Source organism: Pteropus medius, unplaced genomic scaffold (genome assembly GCF_902729225.1).
Source record: "Pteropus medius unplaced genomic scaffold, Ma_sr-lr_union100, whole genome shotgun sequence".
NCBI classification, from domain to species: domain Eukaryota; kingdom Metazoa; phylum Chordata; class Mammalia; order Chiroptera; family Pteropodidae; genus Pteropus; species Pteropus medius.
This window is the reverse complement of record NW_024345479.1, coordinates 4,188,974-4,209,444: the sequence shown is the minus strand read 5'-3', so window position 1 is coordinate 4,209,444 and position 20,471 is coordinate 4,188,974. Positions and strand designations below refer to the sequence as shown.

Below are 20,471 nucleotides of genomic sequence, written 5' to 3'. Positions count from 1 at the left end.
CCCAGCAGGCTCTCTGTCTATGCTGGTGTCCGACACTGGTATTTGAAAATCTTTCGAGCAGGGCAGGAGGGGCGAAAGTCTCCATCCTCACTGGGTGGAAGAGAAGATTACTTGGGACTCCTTCCCACACCTCTGCTCTGCTGACACTTTAGGGAAGTTCTCTTAACCCTTTGTCACATCCAGCTCCCTCATCTGGGCAATTCTAATGGCCTGGTCAGCTATTTAGTGGAGGAAAGGAGAAATGGCTGTGCCCCTCACCCCACTTCCCTCTGGCCAGGGCCAGAGAGAGGCCTGAGAAATTTAAAGGAGCTTTGGCTAGTTGTATTAAACTCTCAGAGACTCAACTTTCCAGGGCCTGACAAATCCCTTTAACTTCATGCAGATTCTAATGTTAGGATAGCTAAATTTTAAGACAGGATTTTTGGACATGTACCCCCCCTCCTCTTAAATTTCTCTTCTCTTTTCTCAGCTACTGAGGGGTCAAGAGAAGCTTCCAGGCCGGAAACTCTCTCCAAATAGTCACAAAGAGCCCCTTCAAAAGAGGATAACGTTGTAAAACCCCCCAACTTCTCGCCCCATCATTTCCAGTGGATTGCTGCTGCGCTGTTGTTTAATAAACATCTTGTGTCAAGGGGACAGAGACGAGGAAACGAGGGCCTGCAGGGTGGAGTGAAGGTGTGTTTGTGTGTGAGGTGGGGGGACAGAACCACTTCCTCTTTAATTATGCTGTGGCTGCTCACAGGCTGGGGCTCTCTCCCTCCCTCTGCCCTGCTCTCCCTCTCTCCCTCCTGGACCCGCCTGGGGAGAGGGCTTCACAGCCCGCGTCCCTCCCGAGGCAGCCTGCTGCTTTCCCTCCGCCTCTCCTCCGCCCCCGCCCCCGCCGCCCCATGGCGAGAACTGCGCCCCCCCCTTCCTGCAAAAGGCGGGGGGACCGGGCGGCGGGCAGCTCAGGCTGAGGTTACGTGGCCGCCGGAGCCCTGACGTGATAGCACATTGCATCAGCATAAAACAATCCATCCTCGATATGGAATGCGGTGCGGACGGATGACAGCGAGAGCGCAGCCCCCTCACCGGATTGATTTATGTCGGAGCTGACGCTTTATCAGGCAGTCGGAAAAACTTTGACCAATCATTTTGCAAGGAGCGCTGAGCCGGGCTGCTCCACTGTACTTTGTTGGCTGAGAAGTTGAGCAGGGGGTGGGGGTGGGAGGGTGGGGGGCTGGGGGGGTCGCGTCCGAAAGCCCTCACACCGTTCTGGGTGCCACCTCTCCCTGCTTGGGCGCCGCCGCGCGAGCGCTTCCCTTCCCCCTGCGAGCGCCCGGATAATGTCTGAGAATGTCCATTTCTGGGACGCTTAGCAGCTATTATGTCGACTCGATCATAAGTCACGAGAGCGAGGACGCGCCTCCAGCCAAGTTTCCTTCCGGCCAGTACGCGAGTCCCCGGCAGCCGGGCCACGCGGAGCACCTGGAGTTCCCCTCGTGCAGCTTCCAGCCCAAAGCGCCGGTGTTCGGCGCCTCCTGGGCGCCGCTGAGCCCGCACGCGTCCGGAAGCCTGCCGTCCGTCTACCACCCCTACATCCAGCCCCAGGGCGTCCCGCCGGCCGAGAGCAGGTACCTCCGCACCTGGCTGGAGCCGGCGCAGCGCGGCGAAGCGGCTCCGGGGCAGGGCCCGGCGGCGGTGAAGGCGGAGCCGCTGCTGGGCGCGCCGGGGGAGCTGCTGAAACAGGGCACGCCCGAGTACAGTTTGGAAACTTCGGCGGGCAGGGAGGCCGTCCTGTCTAATCAAAGACCCGGCTACGGGGACAATAAAATTTGCGAAGGAAGCGAGGACAAAGAGAGGCCGGATCAAAGTAAGTTATAAAAAAGTTAGGAAATACCCAGGCCGAAGGCCAGGCGAGGGGGAGGGGAGGAGAGAGGCAATAAACTGCGGACAATGTGAAGGGAAACCGCGGCGGTGGCCGGAGAGCGAGCCGGGGAGGAGGGAACAGGGAGGAAGGAAGGAAGCAAGCTGGGTGCCCCGAAGGGGAGCCCGAGGCCGCGGGAGGAGCGCCGCCCCAACCACGCCAGGTCCTGGAGGGAAGTGGGGCGCAGGGACCGACTCGCTGGTCTCTCAGCCTCACTTCCCCCACTCTCCCGGAGGCGCCGCTGAAAGCCCGCGAGGAGGCTGACGACCGTCTGCCGGGAGAGGGCTGCGGGGCCCGGGCGGCCGCGGGCGAGACCGAGAGCCCGCGCCGGCAAGGCCGGGAGCGCACAGGGCTGCCCCGGCCCGCGCGGCTGGCAGAGCTCCCCGCGCCACGCGCAGACCGTAAAAGCCGGCCAAGGGGAAGTGGGAGGGGGCTCATTAGGATTTTATTTGCGATGCAACAGCCTGGCGGAGGATTGAGTCTAGCAGATCTCGCGCAGTAGCCGCTCGGGGTCCGCAGCCGGCGCCGGGAGGGGCGGGGGGAGCCCAGGACCCGGTGACTGAGCCCCCTCCCCGGATGCGCCGGCCCCTCCCCGGGAGCCTTCCCTCCAGTCGCCCCCTCCCCTCCTTGGTATCCTCTCCTGGGTGGCGGCTTCCTTTTCTGCGGCCACCCGCTGCTCTCCGCGGGGCTCCCTAGCCCCAGCCAGAGCGGTCCGCCTCGCAGGGAGTCGGAAATCGCTTCCAAACTTCGGGGAGGACAGACAGAGCGGAGAAGAAAAGATCTCGAAGGGACCCTGGGGAGAGGAAGGGTGGGGGAAGAAGCGTGCGGAGAGGTGGAGAACTTCACCCTCCGACGGTAGTTTCTTATCACCTCCCACTCCTCCAAGAGCACCCCCGCCAGGAACCCAAGTCTGGCTAATTTCCAGGAGGTGCTGCCGGCTAAGGGTGGTGGGGAGGGGTAGTTTCGTGTTCTTCTTTTTCTTTTTCTTTCTTTCTTTCTTTAAGATAGGAAGGGCAAATGAGCAGCCCCAACCAATAACCTTCAAGCTGGTGGGGACAAGTCCTCTCTCCTTACTCTTTTGGGGGAGTGGGAGTCAGATGTTTTAGCCTCTGCTTGCCTTGCCAGATTTCTCACCAACAGAATGGCGCACCTGCCCTTTGGGGTGTCCTTACTGCCCCACACTCTCCTGAGGTCCTTGTGGGGTTCCACCTGCCAGTTTGAATCACAAGAGCTAGCTTCTGAGCAACACCGGCTCTTCCCAAACCCTCCCTGATCACACCCAAACAGACCTCCCCCACCCCAAGCCCCCAAACTCTTCCTGGAAAGCCCATTATTGCAAGGCAGCAATTTGGTTAGGATCAATTATTAACAGTTTTTTTCCTCTTTCATATTTAATGTGACTGCAGGTCCCATCACAGGCAATCACATTAAGGAAATAGTGCTGCAAACTGGTAAGACACAGTACTTAGTGTAGGATGAACCAGATTATTTTAATATATATATATATATTCAGTACTTTTTAGGGGGAGAGAGAAGGAATCTAGGGGCAGAGTGTTTGTTATTTTTAATTGGCTCTGCTTTATTTGGCAACTTTTCCGTGTTACAGGGTAGGGAGAGAGACAGGAAGGAGAAGAAAAGCCTCTATTCATTTTTGTTTCTTCTTTCCCCCCACTTACACTCAATTACCCTTTACTCTGTTCCCCCTCACCACATGAAGTCAGTTGGAGTGAGGTGTGCTGTGAAGGGCTTTCTGTTACCACTACAACATCCATGGCTCTCCACCTTGGGACTGGAGCAGTCTTGATTCCAAATTTCCCTGAACTTGCTTTAACCAAACTGTGAGCTGAGCAGGAGCAGAAAAGGAGAGACTATTGCGACCATAAGTTATCTGTGAGCCCCTGGTGTGCTGGATGTTTGAGTCTCTAAGTGTGGACCCATACTGGTGATATTTGGTGTTGGGGGCAGATATCTACCCACACATACATGCCTGCTGCCATGTGGCCAGGAGACGCAAGCTTGCAATCAAGGCAGGGTGTCCTGGGACTGGACTGGAGGGTCAGGAGGTCTCTTGGCTGTGGCTGAATAGAAGCTGCTCTCCCCCAGCCCAATACTACTCTCACCTCCCAGACCTACAGCCAGGACCCTTCAGGTCAGCCATCCCTAGTTAGACTTGTGGTGCAGAGGGTTGGGGGGCAGGGACTTTCGCCATACTGAGCTCTGACCTGAGTCCTATCCATTTTGGACCCAAATGGAGAAAGAAAACCTGAGGCAGGCAAAGCTTTGGAAGTGCTGAGCAGCCTAGCATGTGGTTGGCACCCTCCTGTCCAAGTAACCTCTCATCTGGAGGTATCCGTAACAACTCCTGGCCCATCTCTGGGACCCTTTCCGGGAACTTGAAGGCCCAGGTGCCCTTTCTCCAATGCAACATGGGGAGCAGACACCAAAGTGTACCTCCTTGGAAGAAGAACACCAGGGCCCTTCATCCTCCCTTCCTTTCTTTGATTCTATCGCTGCTTCTCTTTCAGCCAACCCCTCCGCCAACTGGCTGCACGCTCGCTCTTCCCGGAAAAAGCGCTGTCCCTACACCAAATACCAGACGCTGGAGCTAGAGAAGGAGTTTCTGTTCAATATGTACCTCACCAGGGACCGTAGGCACGAAGTGGCCAGACTCCTCAATCTGAGTGAGAGACAAGTCAAAATCTGGTTTCAGAACCGGCGGATGAAAATGAAGAAAATGAATAAGGAACAGGGCAAAGAGTAAAAATCCCCCCTCTCCTCCCCACCCCTTTCCCATCTCACGCTTATTTATAAGTGATTGCTGCAAAGCCAGTGCTGTCTGGGATGTATTCAAGTGAGTGGGGAAGGGACTCTTTCTTTTCAAAGTCCTTTCCTGCATCTAGAGCTTCTCTCCTTTCCTTTGCCCTTACCTGTCCTCTCTGCCCTGGGTTTCAGGAGGAAGTTTTGTTAATTTAGAAGGTAGATGTAGTTGGTTCCTAAGAAGAGGATGGGCTACAAGGAAAGAGAGACCCTAGTCGAGCCCCTAGCAACTCCCCCCTAATTTTTCTGGGAAGTCCCAGCCCCTTACTTCCAGCCTGCCTATTCTACCCTACATCTATCCCAGAGTCACCCAGGGACACTCCAACTGCACACAACCCAACAGACCCCGCATACATAAAGCCTGGAGCCCACAATAATAATGAGAAAAGCTCACAGCCAACACTCAAATGAAATGACCTCTCAAATGCAGACCATCGCACCCCAAATCTGGCAAAACAGCCATCGGAACGTCAGGCAAGATTCCATCCCTGACGTAAAAACACAGCAAGATGTCTAGAGACACACTCCAGAATGAGGCACTACAGCTCATTCAAAGGGCTGAGCATCACAATACCATCCCCCAAGAAACCCCCAATGCTACCCTGCCCAACTCAAGGGCCAAAGGGTAAAAGCCCCCAAGCTGGTGGGTTAGAAAGGGCAAGGAAAGGCCACGGTGGTCTTATGAAGGTGTCTTAGGTTTTATGAAGGCATTCCACACGCACATTTTGTTGCAGGAAATGTTTAATTCTGCATGTTGTTTTCCTCTCCTTCCAACAAAAGGAGGTCAAATTGTGGGTCGTAAGCCTTGACAATGTCGTCCGTCTGTTCATCTGTGCCCTGCTTAACAGAGACTGTAGCTTCTCTTGCTCTCCACTGGCCCCTGCGTTCTTCCGCATCCTCTCAGCTCTGAAATCAACTCTGTTCGGCCAAATCCACCTTGCACCAGCCAAGCCGCCCCTTGTAGAAAATCCCTCCACCCTCCGTACCCTGCTAGGTCAACCCTGCCATAGGCAGGAAAGCAAGGGCAGGAAAGTCCCATGGAGAATTTATTGAGAATCGATTCCTGAGCTCCCTTCCGGCTAAGCTGCGGAGGACAGAGAGGAGCAAAGGCTCCAGCACGCGGCATTAGGCGCGTTCCTCCCCACCCTGTTCACCTCCCGACCTATGCAGAAGAGCCCCAGGCTTAGCGGCTGCCCGCCCCAGCGCAGAGCAAGACCGGCCCCAGCGCCCGGCTTTGCCTCCCTCGACTCGGGCCTGGATGGCGATCTGCGCGGCTACTGCGCACACGCTTCTGGGGAACAGTCCCGCGTGCAAAGGAAAGAGGCAGATTTGCACCTAAGCATCAGGCTGAAGCTTACTCTGATTTCTGCCCCCCGCTCCGGGACCTCTCCAATCCCTTTCAATTCCATGGACTCTTGCTCCTGCTTCTCCCGCCCCTGCAAGGGGACATTCCAGTAGAATTTTTTTGCTTTGTCGGTGGCTGTCGTGAAATTGTGCTGTGTTTTGTGATTTCTTTGGGGGTGATTGTCTCGCCTGTTTTCAGTTGTTGCTTATATGGGAGGGTGGTGGGTGGGAGTGGGGAGGGTGAGGGGCCTAGAGCTCGGATTGTTTGTTTTGGAAAGGGGAAAACAAAAAAAAAAAAAAACAAGAAAAAGAACAAAAATATATATATCACTCTAGAAAATCAATCTCTCCTTGTGTCTTATTCTGTGTTGGCTCTCCTCACCTGGCCAGAGGTAGAGATCCTAGAGAGTGCCTTGGAAAAAAAGAAACCCCTGTGCCCAAGAAGTTTCTCCTTAGACCTTGCAGAGCAGGCTTCCTGGTGGAGCTGGGAGCTGGTCTGGACCCGAAGTCCCAAGACCACTGCTTAAACTGAGCCAGGGCTTGTCAACAGGAGAGTTGGGAGACTTTATGAAGAAGGAAGAAAAGGTGAGAGGTTTGGAGAGGAGTTTGGTCTTGATTTCTCCAAAGCTAGCTGCACCTGGGACCTCCCTAGCTCTAGAGTCAGAGGGAAGGCAAGGCTGGTCCTGCCGCCCCTGGAAGCAATTCCTCTCTCAGCCGGCTGACACTGTGAACTTGGTTTGGCCACTTTAAAATCATGCATGTGAGGAAGGCAGTAACTTCCTTCTATTGCCTGCAGCAGGGTGACTGGGTGTAGGCTGAGGCCTCCTGAAGGCCTGGCTCTCCTTTCTTCCACTCAAAAGGAGCGAATCCTTCAAGGTTCTTGGTCCGCACCTGAAATTCGAGGCTTCACAGAATAGAGCCACAGAATAGCAGCCCTGGCTGGTGGAGGCTGGTAAGGGTGGAGGCCTGGGGACATGGCTCCCAAAGGCAGAGAAAAGGGACTGAATGTGAAACAGAAGTGTCTCGGGACATAAGAAATCCCCTTCCCAATTGGACCCTAGAACTAAAATCTGTTCAGAGAGACACCTTTCTGTCCCTCTCAGACTGTGGTGTCCCCACCAGAGTCCCATATGAAGACCACTGTTCTCATCCAGCTTTGAAATTCGGCTTCTGCCTGGCTGGCGCTTGGGAACCAGCCTCCTGCTGGAGCCTCCCATCCAGCTATCCCAGAGCACTGCAGCCTGCAAGCATCCGCATGGTTGGAGTAGAGGTGGAGACAAAGCATAACCTGAGTGAAAGGATCTTGGAAGTGAAAAGGCTGGGCCTACCCCTCTCCAGCGAACGAAGGATGTATTAATCTGAGAGATGGCAGGAGGCAAGAGAAAGAGAAGCTCCTGGGTATGGCCAGGCCTGGCACCCACATCCTCCAAGGAGGGTTCTCTTAGGTATATAAAATGAATCTGGCTTTAGAGCTTGTGTAGACTAGGCTCCCTCCCCATCCTGGGTTCCCTGGAGCCAACCGGCGCTGAGAGTGAGCCCAGAATGCTGGGTTCCACCCAGAGGAAACGCTAAAGGCCAGGCTGGGACTGGAGGGAGTGGGGCGGGGTAGGGGGTATTGCCCCAGGAGCAGCCTCCGGCGGTGTCTAGGTCCTTAGTCGGGTGGCTTCTTTAAAGACAAACAAAGGCGAAGATGCGGAGGCTGGGAAGCCGGAGATGGGGAAATCTGTTGTCATAAAAGAGAGCGAGAGATTCAGAGAGGGAGCCCGCGAGACAGAGAATCCGGGAGAGGAATTCAATGCCGTGTGCGCAGCAATAAAAGAATATGACCGCTATAAAAGTTTATAGCGTATAAATTTCTGAAGGTTAAGAAACTAAACAGCAGCAAAGCAAACAGTGAGAGGAAACTTTCCGGAGCTGAGAAAGCCGCATCTGGTCTTGGGCTTCGGGCCTGGCGGGGGGTGGGGGCGAATGGGAGAGCCTGGCTCCGCAGCCCCCATCCTCACAGCCCAGTACGAGGCTTGGGGTTTCCCAGGCCCCAGGTGGGCAAAGAGGGAGAAGAGGAAAGTGGGGAGGGCGAACACTTTGTTGTCACAAATGCTTTAGAGAACGCAATTAGGAATCTTGTCTTTGTTCTTCATACCCCCTCCAGAATCGGACGTCATAAAGAAGCCCCCTGCGCGCGCACGCACACACACACACACACACACACACACAGAGGTCTGGCGGGGCCAGACGTCTGGGCGCGGGCAGCTTCTTGATCCTTTAACAGTCCCGTTCTACCCTCTCAGGCCTCCTCTCCCCCCACAAAAAGCCCAATTGTTTCTCCTCAGAATTTGAAACAATCGTGTTGAGTTTGAAAAGTGCCCGGCTCCCCCTTTTACGAGCCATAAACGACGCACTGCTTGGCGGTCTTCGCCAGAACCTAGGAGCTTGGAATGGGGGAGGGCAAGGGAAGCCGGTGTCAGTACGGAAAAAAAAGCTTATGGTTTCCTTTCTCCTCCTCACCCCCTCACCTTGCTTTTTTTTTTTTTTTTGCTTATCTGCACAATTTCATGAACCATTTCCTGATTTCCGATGGCTTTTCTCTCGCCTGCTCTCGTTTCCCTCTCCCTTTTCTGCCAATAATGAAAGTTTCTCCAGCTTGTCGCCTGGGTAGCTGGCTCTGGAGAAACTGGCCGAGCCGGTGACGACGGCGCCTTTTCTTATGATGGCCGCTAGATGGCACCCTTGCTCCACGTGAAAATCCCCTGTGCGGCGGCTGCGGGCGCTGGCGGCTGCACCGCGCACCTTGGTCGACCCTCAATCTACGAACTGAGCGCTACCAAAAAGTCATGAATAATTTGCGCGTAATAAAAATATACGATTCATTATGGCCGTTTCCCTCATTTTATAGATTTCAGATGTAGTGGTGTTGCTCCCCTCTCCTCAAATGGACAATTTTCTGAATTTCCCCCAGGAGGAGGGCTCTGTGCTTCTCACCCAGTTTCTGGGTTCTGTGGGGGAACAAATGCATGACAACGGTGAATAGTAGCAGCAGCAGCAGCAATAGTAGTAGTAGTAGTAGAAGTAATAGTAGTAGTAGTAGTAATTGTAGTAGCAGCAGCAGCAGCAGCAGCAGTAGTAGTAGTAGTAGTAGTAGTAGTAGTAGTAGTAGTAGGAATAGGAATAATGGGTCTAAATAAAAGAGGAAAAATTGTTCTGGAAAATAAGATTTTCCAGGGCTAGAAGCGACAGGAATGTCTGCGGATGCGGGTGAGCAGGTCAGGTGAGAGGGGAAGAGGCGGCAGAAGAAGGTCGGATGGAGAGGAAACTGCCGGAAACCTGCTGCTGGGATCAGCAGAAGAGGGAACCGGGTGAGAGAGCCTGGGGCTGGGGTAGGGGTGGGGACAATTTGGGGGAAATGGATCGTGGCTTTGGTGGGGATTGAGGGTGCTCATAGCCGGCGGGGCGGCTCCGCTCGGACCAAGGCTCCAAGAGCTTTTGTAAGTGTCAGGGTCTGGGCTAGGCTCGCCGGGGCGACCCGGGCGCAGAGCAGGGGATCCCCGGAAAGATAAGGTGGAAGAAGGCTCGAGTCTTTCCTCGGGTTGTTCTGCGCGCCCCAAGTTGAGCCGCTAAAAATATGCGCGTTTCCGGGTTGGATGTGGGGGCCGGCAAGGCGGCGGCAGGGAGCCGGAGTTCGGTTCTCCCTGCGGACCGTGGTTTCCAGGTGAGCGCTCCGACTCCCCGCGCATACCTGAAGGACATGGGTCCTTTCGCAATTTAGCAGTTGGAGGCCTGGACTCCGGGTGTTTTTCGTTCTGAAATACGCGCGCTATCTGCCCATAGTCCCTTTGATTTCAAATCTCCTGTTTCCTCCAGGCCCAGCAGAATCCGTGCCCCCCGTCCAGACAAACCTGCGCGAGAAATAGATTCTGCCCCCTCCTTAAAATTAGCCCCGCTGCAGCCTCTGCTCTCTTCCCCCGGGAGCGGGTACGAAGAGGTGAGCGGAGTTTCTCAACTTGAGTTTCTCTAATAAATCTGCGCTCCGTTGGGTGTTTATAAATTATCTCCTCGCTCTTTCTTGTTTTTTTCTTATAATAGAAACATTTTCCTTCCATCAGGAATTTCTGGCACGGTGTAGGGATGATTTAGAACAAGCCATTGAATTTCTACCTCACCGGTGAGTCCTCAAATCATGACCATAAAATTTCCCGCACCTGATAAAAACATTCGCTTCGGCAACAGCTTAACTCTCGCTTCCGCTGCCTCACTGCCCTCTTAGTCCTAGGCTGAAAATTCAAGACTTTTCTCTTCCCTTTCTCTCTCTCTCTTTCTCTGTCTCTCTCTCTGTCTCTCTCTGTCTCTCTCTGTCTCTCTCTCTGTCTTCCCTCTCTCTCTCTCCTCCTCTCTCCTCCCTCCACTCCCCCCTCTCTGCCCCTCTCTCATTCTCCAGATTCAATTTTGAAGGACCCAGTGGTGGCACTGGTAACTTCCCCTTAGAAAAGTGATGGTTTCATTTTTACACAGGACGAGGTGAATGGGATCCCCAAAAAGCACCCCTCCAAATATATAGAAAACCACTTTCCTGAATAAACAATGGATTGAATGTATTTGAAAAGCCTCCACCTTTGTTGCTATAAATTTCTTCTCTTCCTTCCTTCTCCCTTAGCCAGTGAGCCCCTTCAGGAGGCCACTGGTTTGGACCCTCAAACTGGGGCCTTCTAAGTCTGGCCACCATCGTCACTAGGCCTGATAGGCCAGGAAAGGCCACCAACATGAGAGTGTGGCACCCAGTCAGTTTCATCCTTCGATCTGTTTCAGGCTCCATATCCTCAGGTCTGGAGAGAGAGTGGGGCTTAACTAGAGTTTCCCCAAGGGGGAGGAGAGAAAATGGGGAACCCAGTGGCTTTGCTGCATCTAAATCCCTACTACCCCAAAGTCAGTTTAGGCAATGATAGTGTTTCAAAGGATGCTGAAAGCTGAAAAGGGCCCTCTTCATACATACACTCTGCAGCCACTGCCTAGGGCAGAGGAGGGTACAAGACAGCAGACACCAAGGCCAGGCACCAGGGCCTCAGTGCCCGGCAGCAGCCTCCATTGCCCTTCTAGCCCTTTGATGTGTTGATGGGCTTTGCAGTGCCCTATCGCTGGCTGGGAAGGTTAGGAGCCAATTGGGCTTGCTTACTGGGTCCCAAGGCCTGAGTCCAAGAGTGGGGTGGCCCGACTGGGTGTCCTTCTGCTGGTGGCATCAGATCACTCTCCCATCACACAAAGTTGGTCTCCCTAAGTGCTGACTGGGCCCAAGTGCCTTCTAGAGACCCCTTCCACGTTCCAGTACTGCCCCCAGGCCTAACCAGGTTGTGCAAAACTGCAGAACCCTCAGTTGCAGGGTAAACTTTGCTCAGTGATTCACCACTGCCCATTAACCTGAAAGTTACTTCTCCCGGTCCTGGTCCCTCTTCATGCCCTTTTGGACCCCTTCTGCAAAGAAAATCCTTGCATATTTGTTTAATGAGGCAAAGCTGGTGAGTGGTCTGGGTGGGGCAGAGAGGGGATAGCTTGGGGGCTCCAGAGAGGGGATGGGGGCAGGTGCTGGCCACAACTGAAGGAGGCAAAAATCTTAGTAAAGTCACCGCATGCGCCGAAAAAACTATAATCGTTCTCATTTCAGCTTGGTCACCCCCACCCGTGCCGCAGTCGGGTGGCGGGGCGATCGAAGCTGCAGCTTTATAGCTGTAGAGGAAAGAACTCGTAAAATGCTAACAGCTTTTATGCGCTGCGGCATAAACAACAACAGACTCCGGCTTTATTGCGTTTTATAGTTTGTTAAAGAGTTTACAGCCGTTTTTGGGGAGCCGGTTACCCAGCCAATTCCCTCCACACGATAGTTAAACCTTTATCAATAATAAGGAAATTGATCATTAAAGCTTTAAATATGACTACCTCGTTTGTTTGAAAATATGTTTAGGAGAGGAAGCTGTATGATTTGATAACTTGTATTAAAATACCAATTACATTTATAGGACCTTTTAAAACTCGGCGCAATTAAACCGTGTTCTTTTACATTTTTTCCGAAGCGACCCTGACATTTAAAAAGACTCGAACTGCCTCGTTAAAATCGCAAAATTAACAGCGTGCCTACGCCTGGCGCGTTGTGTCTGTGCGTGTGCGTGGTTTTTTCCGTGACTCCCCCACATCAGTCTTTGGGGGTGGTCTGGGAAGGTATTTGATTTGTTGTGAGGCGAGAGATATCTCATTAATGTAGGTAGTTAAACAGATTTAATCCGTATTCATTCTCTCTCACCCCCTCTCCCTCTCCCCTCCCCTCTCCCCTCTCTCTTCTCTCTCTCTCTTGTTTTTTTTTTCCCTCCTTTTTTTCCCCCTCGCGCTCTTCTCACTCCCAGGCGCTCTCTCGCTCTAGCTCTCTCTCTCGCTCGCTCTCTCTCGCTCTCACCCTCGCTCTGCGTTCTGTCCGGGAGGAGTACGGAGAAGCCAATAGGATGCGGGGTCTCTAATGGATGCAAATGATCATGAAAAGACAGTGCAAAATATGAAACAACTCATTTGCAGGGAAGTAAATCACCGAAAACTGTTTATGAACTGGCATCCCTTCTTCGAAATGTAAAGCGAGGACCTCTTTAAGTGGCGGTATATTTTTGTTTGGGGTGGGGTGGGGGAGGGCGAGCCAGCACATTGCCATAAGCTTAGGATTTTTGAGGCTCTCACACCTTTTCTATTCCTGAAATCACAAAGTGTGGTGGCTCTGAGATCTTCGCCTTTTCTTCTTTTTCTTTTTTCCCCCTTCCTCCCTTTCCCTCTCCTTTCTCCTGGCGAGGGTGACTAGGCCGGGAAGTGAATCCAAGGCGTTTTTTTTCTCTCTCCTCCCCTTTCCTCCCCACCCTCCCAACAGCTCCTTAACTACAGCCGTCGCCGCCGCCGCCGCCTCAAAATTCAATAAAATGAGCTCTTATTTCGTCAACTCACTGTTCTCCAAATACAAAACCGGGGAGTCCCTGCGCCCCAATTATTATGACTGCGGCTTCGCCCAGGACCTGGGCGGCCGACCCACCGTGGTATACGGTCCCAGCAGCGGCGGCAGCTTCCAGCACCCGTCGCAAATCCAGGAGTTCTACCACGGGCCGTCGTCGCTGTCCACGGCTCCCTACCAGCAGAACCCGTGCGCCGTGGCGTGCCACGGGGACCCGGGCAACTTCTACGGCTACGACCCGCTGCAGCGGCAGAGCCTGTTTGGTGCGCTGCAGCGGCAGAGCCTGTTTGGTGCGCAAGATCCAGACCTGGTGCAGTACGCCGACTGCAAGCTCGCTGCCGCCAGCGGCCTGGGCGAGGAGGCCGAGGGTTCAGAGCAGAGCCCGTCGCCCACCCAACTCTTCCCCTGGATGCGCCCTCAAGGTGAGCTCGCGACGGGGCTGGCGGGGCAGGAGGGAGACCAGAGGGCCAGAGGCCGGGCAGGGGGCCGGGCAGGCCAGGGCACGTTTCCTTTAGCCCCTAGAAGACGCGCCTGCTCTGTTCAGACGGCCTCCCGCTCCGTCCCTTCTTCCCTCCCTTCCTTTCTCCTTTCTTTCCTTCCTTCTTTTTCTCTTTTTTGTTTCCCTTGAAGGAGGGTCGCTAAGAGACATTTCCTGAACCCATAAACCCCTCACCCTGCCTTACTTTTCTTCTTCTCCCCCTCCCTTTTCCTTCTTTTACTGTTTTATGGGGGGTAGTAGAGAGAGGGTGGTGGGAGTGGGGGCGCTCAACTTTTGCACTTCTCAATTGCTTTATAGTTTAATTACCCTGAAGAAACTTTTCTTCTGGGGCAGAGGCTCTGGGGGCTTTTCAAGGTGGGTCCATTCGTCCCCATCCCGGCTTTTTTATTCTTATTTATCCCCCTCAGCCACATCCTTCCTTCTAAAGTTTATGGCACTTTTAATAGATTTGAGCCACCCCCGCCCAACTCTCTGGTGCTGGTTATCAGAGGAGGGGGCTCCCCCTTTCTGGCTGTTAGATTCAGTGGTGTGTAACCCCCACACCGACTGCGGCCTCTGTGCCCCCCCCGCCCCAGGCAGGGTGAAGATCCCCTGCCCTTATTATATATGCCTGCTGGTCTCCTAGGCTGGTTCACGAGATCTTCAGCCTTCTCCGTCTCCTATCCCCCTCCCCACCTCCCCTCCCCTCTGTCTCGCCCTTTCCCCCATTCCCAGCAGCCGCTGGACGCAGACGAGGCCGACAGACCTACAGCCGCTACCAGACCCTGGAGCTGGAGAAGGAGTTCCTATTTAATCCCTATCTGACTCGCAAGCGGCGGATCGAGGTGTCGCATGCGCTGGGACTGACAGAGAGACAGGTCAAAATCTGGTTCCAGAACCGGAGAATGAAGTGGAAAAAAGAGAACAACAAAGACAAGTTCCCCAGCAGCAAATGCGAGCAGGAGGAGCTGGAGAAACAGAAGCTGGAGCGGGCCCCGGAGGCAGCGGACGAGGGCGACGCGCAAAAGGGCGACAAGAAATAGGCTCCAGCTGGGACTGTCAGGGCCGCGACCACCCTCCGTCTGCGGGTCCCTCGACCTCGCCGCCGTCGCCTGCCCGAGAGAGCTCTGGCCCCGGGAGCCGGCCCGGAGCCTGGCCTCCCACCGCAGCGTCCCCGCCGCGCCAGTCCCCGCTAGTGGTAGTATCTCGTAATAGCTTCTGTGTGTGAGCTACCGTGGATCTCCTTCCCTTCTCTTGGGGGCCAGGGGCAAAGACAAGGATTGTAAGCAAGGACTCCCTCGCCTAGCGAGGGTGAGCGGCTGCGGCTTGGCTGAGCCCCCCTCCCCCACGTCCCCGCCCTGTGTAAAAAGCCTCCTTGTGCAATGGTCTCTTTTCCTTTGAACGTGCTTCTTTGTAATGACCGAGGTACTTGGGATTTCAAGTTCTCCCAACAACATGAACTGTCGACCACGCTGTGTGCACCTGTCTCCTCCTCTATGCCTCTTCTTCTTCTCTTCTCTTCTCTCTCTCTCTCTCTCTCTCTAATCTCTCTCTCTCTCTCTCTCCCCCACTCATTTCCCTCCTGCCCCTCTCTGTCCCCTGCTGCCCTCCCTAGGCCTGCTGGTTTTTCTCTATGGCTTCTCTCTTTTCCTTCCCTCACGCCCCGCCTTTGGTTTGACAATTTTGTCTTAAGTGTTTCTCAAAAGAGGTTACTTTAGTTAGCATGCGCGCTGTGGGCAATTGTTAAAAAGTGTTCTTAGGTTTACTGTGAAGAGAATGTATCCTGTATCCGTGAATTGCTTTATTGGGGGGAGGGAGGGCTAATTATATATTTTGTTGTTCCTCTATACTTTGTTCTGTTGTCTGCGCCTGAAAAGGGCGGAAGAGTTACAATAAAGTTTACAAGCGAGAACCCGAGACTGGCCTGGCCCGCGCTCCTCATTTGCTCCTGGCGCCTTGCAGAGCTGGGGGTAGCCGGTCACTCGGCTCCTGCACCCGCCAGGCCAGGCGGCAGAGAGGAGGGGGCGGGGGCTGGAGGCAGGTGGTGCGAGTCCCTTGGCCCAGGGGCGCAGGGGGTGAGGGAGGCGGCTGCGCGTGATTGGAGGAGAGAGGAACGAGCGCGGGGGGTGGGGGGCGGGGAGCCAAGAGAAACCCCCTCCCTTCGCGTTCCGAGGCTGCCTGGCCCTGGAGACCCGGAGCCCAGGCCACGCTGGAGAGATGCGCCTGGGCTGGTGGCTATATGCCTGCAACCTCCCTCTTTGTTTCTGTGTGCCCTCTACTATGTGTGTGTGTGTGTAAGTGGCGTGGAAGGTGCAGTGGAGTGGGGAGGGTTTGCTGAATGCTTAAGCTTACATATTTTTATTTCCCGGACTCTGATGCGGGGGGAGTAGGAGGAGAGGTGAGATGCTCTTCCCCGCCTCTCCCTCTCTGGAACTTGATCACTTTTGCCAGCCCCGAGGTCGTGGCTCGCCGCCTTCCTTCCTTCGCTCCCTCTGCTTCTCCGGCAGCCGCTCCACGGAGGCATCCGCCTTCCGGAACCAGGAGAGCAGCATACCGGTCCACCCTCCTCCCTTCCTTTCTTACCACCTACCCCACCCCCTTCCTTTTTTATTTTTCAACCTTTTTATTTTTTTTTTAGCCACCAGAAGCCGCAGCATCCCACGCCCGTGAGCTGGATTCCACGCCTCTGGGAATATCCACGAAGCCTGGCTCCTTCCCTGCCCATATGTTTGGGGCACCGAGAGAGAGCCTGACGCAAGGCTCACCTCGTTTCTCACCTCGAGAGAACTGAGCCGAGTCCCCCCAAAGGCCCAGCCAGGCCGAACTGGCCCGGATTAATAAAGACTTGACCTGCTCGCACCCACCCGCCCCGTTGCGTGCAATCTCTGCGTTTGTTTCTCGCTGGGTAACCGGCTGGGGAGGTGGGGTGGGGGACGACAACACAGGTCGCTCAGAGGTTATTTTCTCTTTTATTCAGTCTCTTCCTCCCCAAATCTCGCCTGCAAGCTGCCTCCAGCCCACGGAGGTCGACAGCAGCCCTTGAGCCCCCAACCCCAATCCACAGGGCTTGGCTTCCCCATTCATTATTGATCATATTTTATAAATCCAACGCCACACAATTTTTTCCACATTACCGGGAGCCGTGGGGAGGCTGCCCGGCCATTGGCGGAGGGGACGTCACGAGGGCGGAGTCACGTGGTCCAGAGAGGAAAAAGGGGGTCCTTTTTGGTGTAAATCTGGACTCTAATTCTGTAATATATCAAGGAATCTCGTAAAACCGACACTAAAACGTCCCTGCCTACAAATCATCCGGCCAAATTATGAGTTCATTGTATTATGCGAATGCTTTATTTTCTAAATATCCAGCCGCAAGTTCGGTTTTCGCCACCGGAGCCTTCCCCGAACAAACTTCTTGTGCATTTGCTTCCAACACCCAGCGCCCGGGCTATGGAGCGGGGTCGAGCGCTTCCTTCTCCGCCTCGATGCAGGGCTTGTACCCCGGCGGGGGGGGCATGGCAGGCCAGAGTGCAGCTGGCGTCTACGCAGCCGGCTATGGGCTCGAGCCGAGTTCCTTCAACATGCACTGCGCACCCTTTGAGCAGACTCTCTCCGGGGTGTGTGCCGGCGACCCCGCCAAGTCGGCGGGCGCCAAGGAGCAGAGGGACTCGGACTTGGCGGCCGAGAGTAACTTCCGGATCTACCCCTGGATGCGAAGCTCAGGTAACGCCGCGCACCGAGCTGTCCCAAGCCACTGTGGACCGGGCACATTCCCCGGAAGGCGCCCCCTTCCCGGCCAAGTGCCCTTTTCTGCTTCCACAACGCTCCCGGCAGAAGGTCGGCCCTGGGGACATGGCACTCCCTTGGCTGCGCGACCCGACGCGCCGCCCCCACCCCCATTTTTGCTTGGTGCTCTCAGGCTCGCTCTGCTTCTCGGTGGATCTCTCACCGCTGACGCCGCGGCGCTCCAAGCCCTCAGCTCGACTCCCACCCTTCCTCCTGGCCTTTTAGCTTTAAATATTTATCAGCCGCGCCGGCACGGGCTGGAGATGAAGCCGTTTGTCTTGAGGAAGGTTGGGGTTTGCAGAGAATAGCCATTAGGGTCTCCCCCCTCCCTTCTCCTTCACCCCGCTGGGAATCTCAGCTTTGGGTGTGTCCCCCAGCCCCAGCTAGGATAAGGTCTGGGGGAGGGGACCGCAGCTCTGAGCAATTCTCCCCTCCCCCTTCCTTCCCAGCCAACCATGCTCCCCCATTATTCCCTTCTGGACAATTAGAGGTGGGCTCTAGAGGCATGGCGGGAGGAGGGGGTATGAGAGATTAGGATCCAGCCAGGGACACAGAGCCAGAGACAGGTGGAGAGAGGTGGGGGCTGAGGCCAAGAGGGATGAGAATCCCAATCTGGAACTTGGGAAGGGGCGGCAGAACTAGAGAAAGGGGCAGAGACCTCATGGGAGTACAACTGGCTTCCTTGGGTGCCCTTCCCAAGGCTCCTAAGTGCCCCTGGAGAACTGACCAAGTTTGCAGGTATTATTCCAAAAGGGTGAATATCCTCTTGACAGAGGCACTAGGACTTTATGAAGCCAAAAGGATAGTTAGAAAGTACAGCCCATTGAGCCAGTTTGTAGGGATGCTTCTAGGAGCCCCAAGAGCCCAGAGGCTCCGTGGGTTCTCCTGACAAGCCTGTCCCAGACATCCTTCTTAATGCTGTCCTGGACTCAGGGTCCAACCCCAAAGTCTAGAAGACCCAAGACTTGTGGTCAGAGGCTCCCAGTCTAACCAGGGTTGGCGGCCAGGAGAAGCCCAGCTCTTACACGGTCAGTATTCGTGGTCACGGTCCCCATTACCCGCTCCATAATTCAACTGCCTTTCTGGTTGATTTATCAAAGCCCAAATTTTTCTAACCTAAACATTTTAGCTTGGCTTTTATCTGACTTGAAATTGGAGCCCCTAGTCCCTCCTCCTACCTGTTTCTTCTCTGGAGGGTTAGAACCAGCACCTCTCCCAAGCCTCCTCAGGACTTAGGGCCTAACCTGGGAAGCTCCCCTTTGCCCTTCAGCCCCCACCACCCAGATACTTCATAACCCAGGCCGCTGTCTCTCCTCTCTCCCTGTACCTTTCTGAGGGCTTGAAGATTGCTTTGGAGAGCTGGGTTGTCTAAGTAGGTGGGCAGACAGGACAGCTTGGCCCTGTCAGAACCTTAGCCACTCACTGGAAGATAGTCATCAGAGGGCAGCGGCTCTCAGACCAACTCCATGTTCCAAGGAAATCTGCAAATTCTTCTGCTTCTCCGCATTCCATAACAGGCTGGCAGGGAGGGAAGGAGGAGAACTTGTGGAGGGAAGGAGAGGAACAAGTGGACCTATGAAGATTCTTTATCTTCTTGTCCTTTGGGGAAAAACACTGAGACCAGGCCTAGAGCCATACTCCAGGTTACTTGCATGGTTTCCATTGCCCCTCTACCCCAAAGACCCTCAGAGTCAGCATCCAAAAAGGAAGGCTTGGGGTCCCTGGTTAAGCTCTCTTCATTGTACACACCCTCCTTGGGCACTGGGCCTCTAACAGCCAGCGAGTTAGATGTTGGATTCAGAACCCCTAGGTTGAAACACTTCTTGGCTGAAAAATGGGAATATTTGCCTTCGGAGGCCCCTAGAAAGGTCTGCACACTGGGAGAGGGCAGGCATAGGCTGGGGTATGGAAAGTGAGAATTTGGTTTAGTGGGGAAATGAGCTCTTCCAACCGCTGACTTCAAATCACACACGGGGTCTAAGAGGAGGGATATGGGCACTCTCGTGGCTTTTTCCGCACACACTGATTTTTATCCTCTAAACACTGTGTTCAGGGACCGACCGCAAGCGAGGCCGCCAGACCTATACGCGCTACCAAACCCTGGAGCTGGAGAAGGAGTTTCACTACAATCGCTACCTGACGCGGCGGCGGCGCATCGAGATCGCGCACGCGCTCTGCCTCACGGAAAGACAGATCAAGATCTGGTTCCAGAATCGCCGCATGAAGTGGAAAAAGGAGAACAAGAATGTGGGCCCCGGGGTTACCGGCCAGGACAAGGCCGAGGCGGAGGAGGACGAGGAAGAGTGAGGGACGGAGAAAGGGTAGAGGACGAGAGAGACGAGAAGGGAGAGAGGGAGAAGCCCAACTCTGAGAACTGAACTAGGAAACTCAAATCAAATGGGGGGAGGGATCTATTTAAATGGAAAGCAGGTAATTTTTTTTTAAGGAGAAAAGGTGAAAATTTGGTTTCTAACACTGAAAAAAAAAAAACTACCTATAGAAAAGTCTGCCGTGTTTGTTTTGTACAATATGGGAAGGACATCATCTACCTGTTCTGTAGCTTTCTGGAATTTGCCTCCCTTTTTCTACGTCCCTATTGTAAGGTCTTTGTAAAATCTCGCTGTTTTGTAAGCCCCCCTCTTTGACGCTGTCTTTGTGGTCTGTGGGTCTAGACTAATGTGTGTTGTCCATCCCCCCTCCTGAGTCCCCGCCTTCCCAGTAGCCCCACTGAGGGGGCTTTAGGTAGCCCCAAGGACCCACGGACTAGCTTGAGTGTCCTCTTTGTGCACTTGGGCTGCCCTGATGCTTCTTGTTCCCCCCAACCCCTGTGATCCTCTTTACATTGTATGTGTATCTGAAGAACAGAGAAATAAAACACAATTTAAAATATAAATAGATGCTCTAGTTTCTGTGACTAGGGCTGGGAGGGGGTTATGGTTAGCCTTCCATCCTACCACTTCTCTGCTCAAATTTCTGCAGTCCATCCAGTTCTTTCTGTGCTGGGGTCTGCTTTTTTTTTTTTTTTCTGGTGCTCAGGCGCTGGGGGCAGCTGACTAGTGAACCCGATATCACACACGTTCCCTTTACATTCTTTTATACATGCTGACATAGGCAAATAGATACAATCACACATATTTACAGGTTGACATCATACATAAATAAATATACACATTGTC

General features: G+C 54.2%; 3 protein-coding genes across 6 annotated transcripts; all 3 read left to right on the top strand.

Moving 5' to 3' along the window:
- Positions 1 to 1,010: 1,010 nt before the first annotated feature.
- Positions 1,011 to 5,461, top strand: HOXB9 (homeobox B9). The gene is made up of 2 exons (XM_039873741.1): positions 1,011 to 1,852; positions 4,432 to 5,461. Exons 1-2 carry the CDS (start codon positions 1,336 to 1,338, stop codon positions 4,665 to 4,667), a joined length of 753 nt encoding a protein of 250 aa, XP_039729675.1. The 5' UTR covers positions 1,011 to 1,335; the 3' UTR covers positions 4,668 to 5,461.
- A 3,743-nt stretch (positions 5,462 to 9,204) lies between these two features.
- On the top strand, positions 9,205 to 16,375 carry HOXB8 (homeobox B8). 4 transcript variants are annotated; one of them, XR_005655120.1, is made up of 6 exons: positions 9,205 to 9,420; positions 9,926 to 10,046; positions 10,168 to 10,226; positions 12,957 to 13,456; positions 14,248 to 14,710; positions 16,151 to 16,375. XR_005655120.1 is itself a non-coding variant. In XM_039873735.1 (5 exons), the coding sequence occupies exons 1-5, from the start codon at positions 9,314 to 9,316 to the stop codon at positions 14,553 to 14,555; spliced, it is 1,092 nt and encodes a 363-aa protein (XP_039729669.1). In that variant the 5' UTR covers positions 9,205 to 9,313; the 3' UTR covers positions 14,556 to 14,965. The 4 variants fall into 4 exon arrangements, 3 of the variants coding, with proteins under 3 accessions (XP_039729669.1, XP_039729668.1, XP_039729670.1); XM_039873735.1 differs by lacking the exon at positions 16,151 to 16,375 and having other exon boundaries at positions 14,251 to 14,965; XM_039873734.1 differs by lacking the exon at positions 16,151 to 16,375 and having other exon boundaries at positions 14,248 to 14,965.
- A 163-nt stretch (positions 16,376 to 16,538) lies between these two features.
- On the top strand, positions 16,539 to 20,188 carry HOXB7 (homeobox B7). Its single transcript, XM_039873743.1, has 2 exons — positions 16,539 to 17,232; positions 19,349 to 20,188. Exons 1-2 carry the CDS (start codon positions 16,833 to 16,835, stop codon positions 19,600 to 19,602), a joined length of 654 nt encoding a protein of 217 aa, XP_039729677.1. The 5' UTR covers positions 16,539 to 16,832; the 3' UTR covers positions 19,603 to 20,188.
- The last annotated feature ends 283 nt before the right edge of the window (positions 20,189 to 20,471 follow it).

Coding starts and splice junctions, on each gene's coding strand:
- HOXB9 (XM_039873741.1), top strand. CDS start 1,336: ATGTCCATTTCTGGGACGCTTAGCAGCTATTATGTCGACTCGATCATA. Junction 1,853..4,431: donor CAAAGAGAGGCCGGATCAAA/GTAAGTTATAAA, acceptor CTTCTCTTTCAG/CCAACCCCTCCGCCAACTGG.
- HOXB8 (XM_039873734.1), top strand. CDS start 9,314: ATGCGGGTGAGCAGGTCAGGTGAGAGGGGAAGAGGCGGCAGAAGAAGG. Junction 9,421..9,925: donor TCAGCAGAAGAGGGAACCGG/GTGAGAGAGCCT, acceptor TGTTTCCTCCAG/GCCCAGCAGAATCCGTGCCC. Junction 10,047..10,167: donor CCGGGAGCGGGTACGAAGAG/GTGAGCGGAGTT, acceptor TCCTTCCATCAG/GAATTTCTGGCACGGTGTAG.
- HOXB7 (XM_039873743.1), top strand. CDS start 16,833: ATGAGTTCATTGTATTATGCGAATGCTTTATTTTCTAAATATCCAGCC. Junction 17,233..19,348: donor CCCCTGGATGCGAAGCTCAG/GTAACGCCGCGC, acceptor CACTGTGTTCAG/GGACCGACCGCAAGCGAGGC.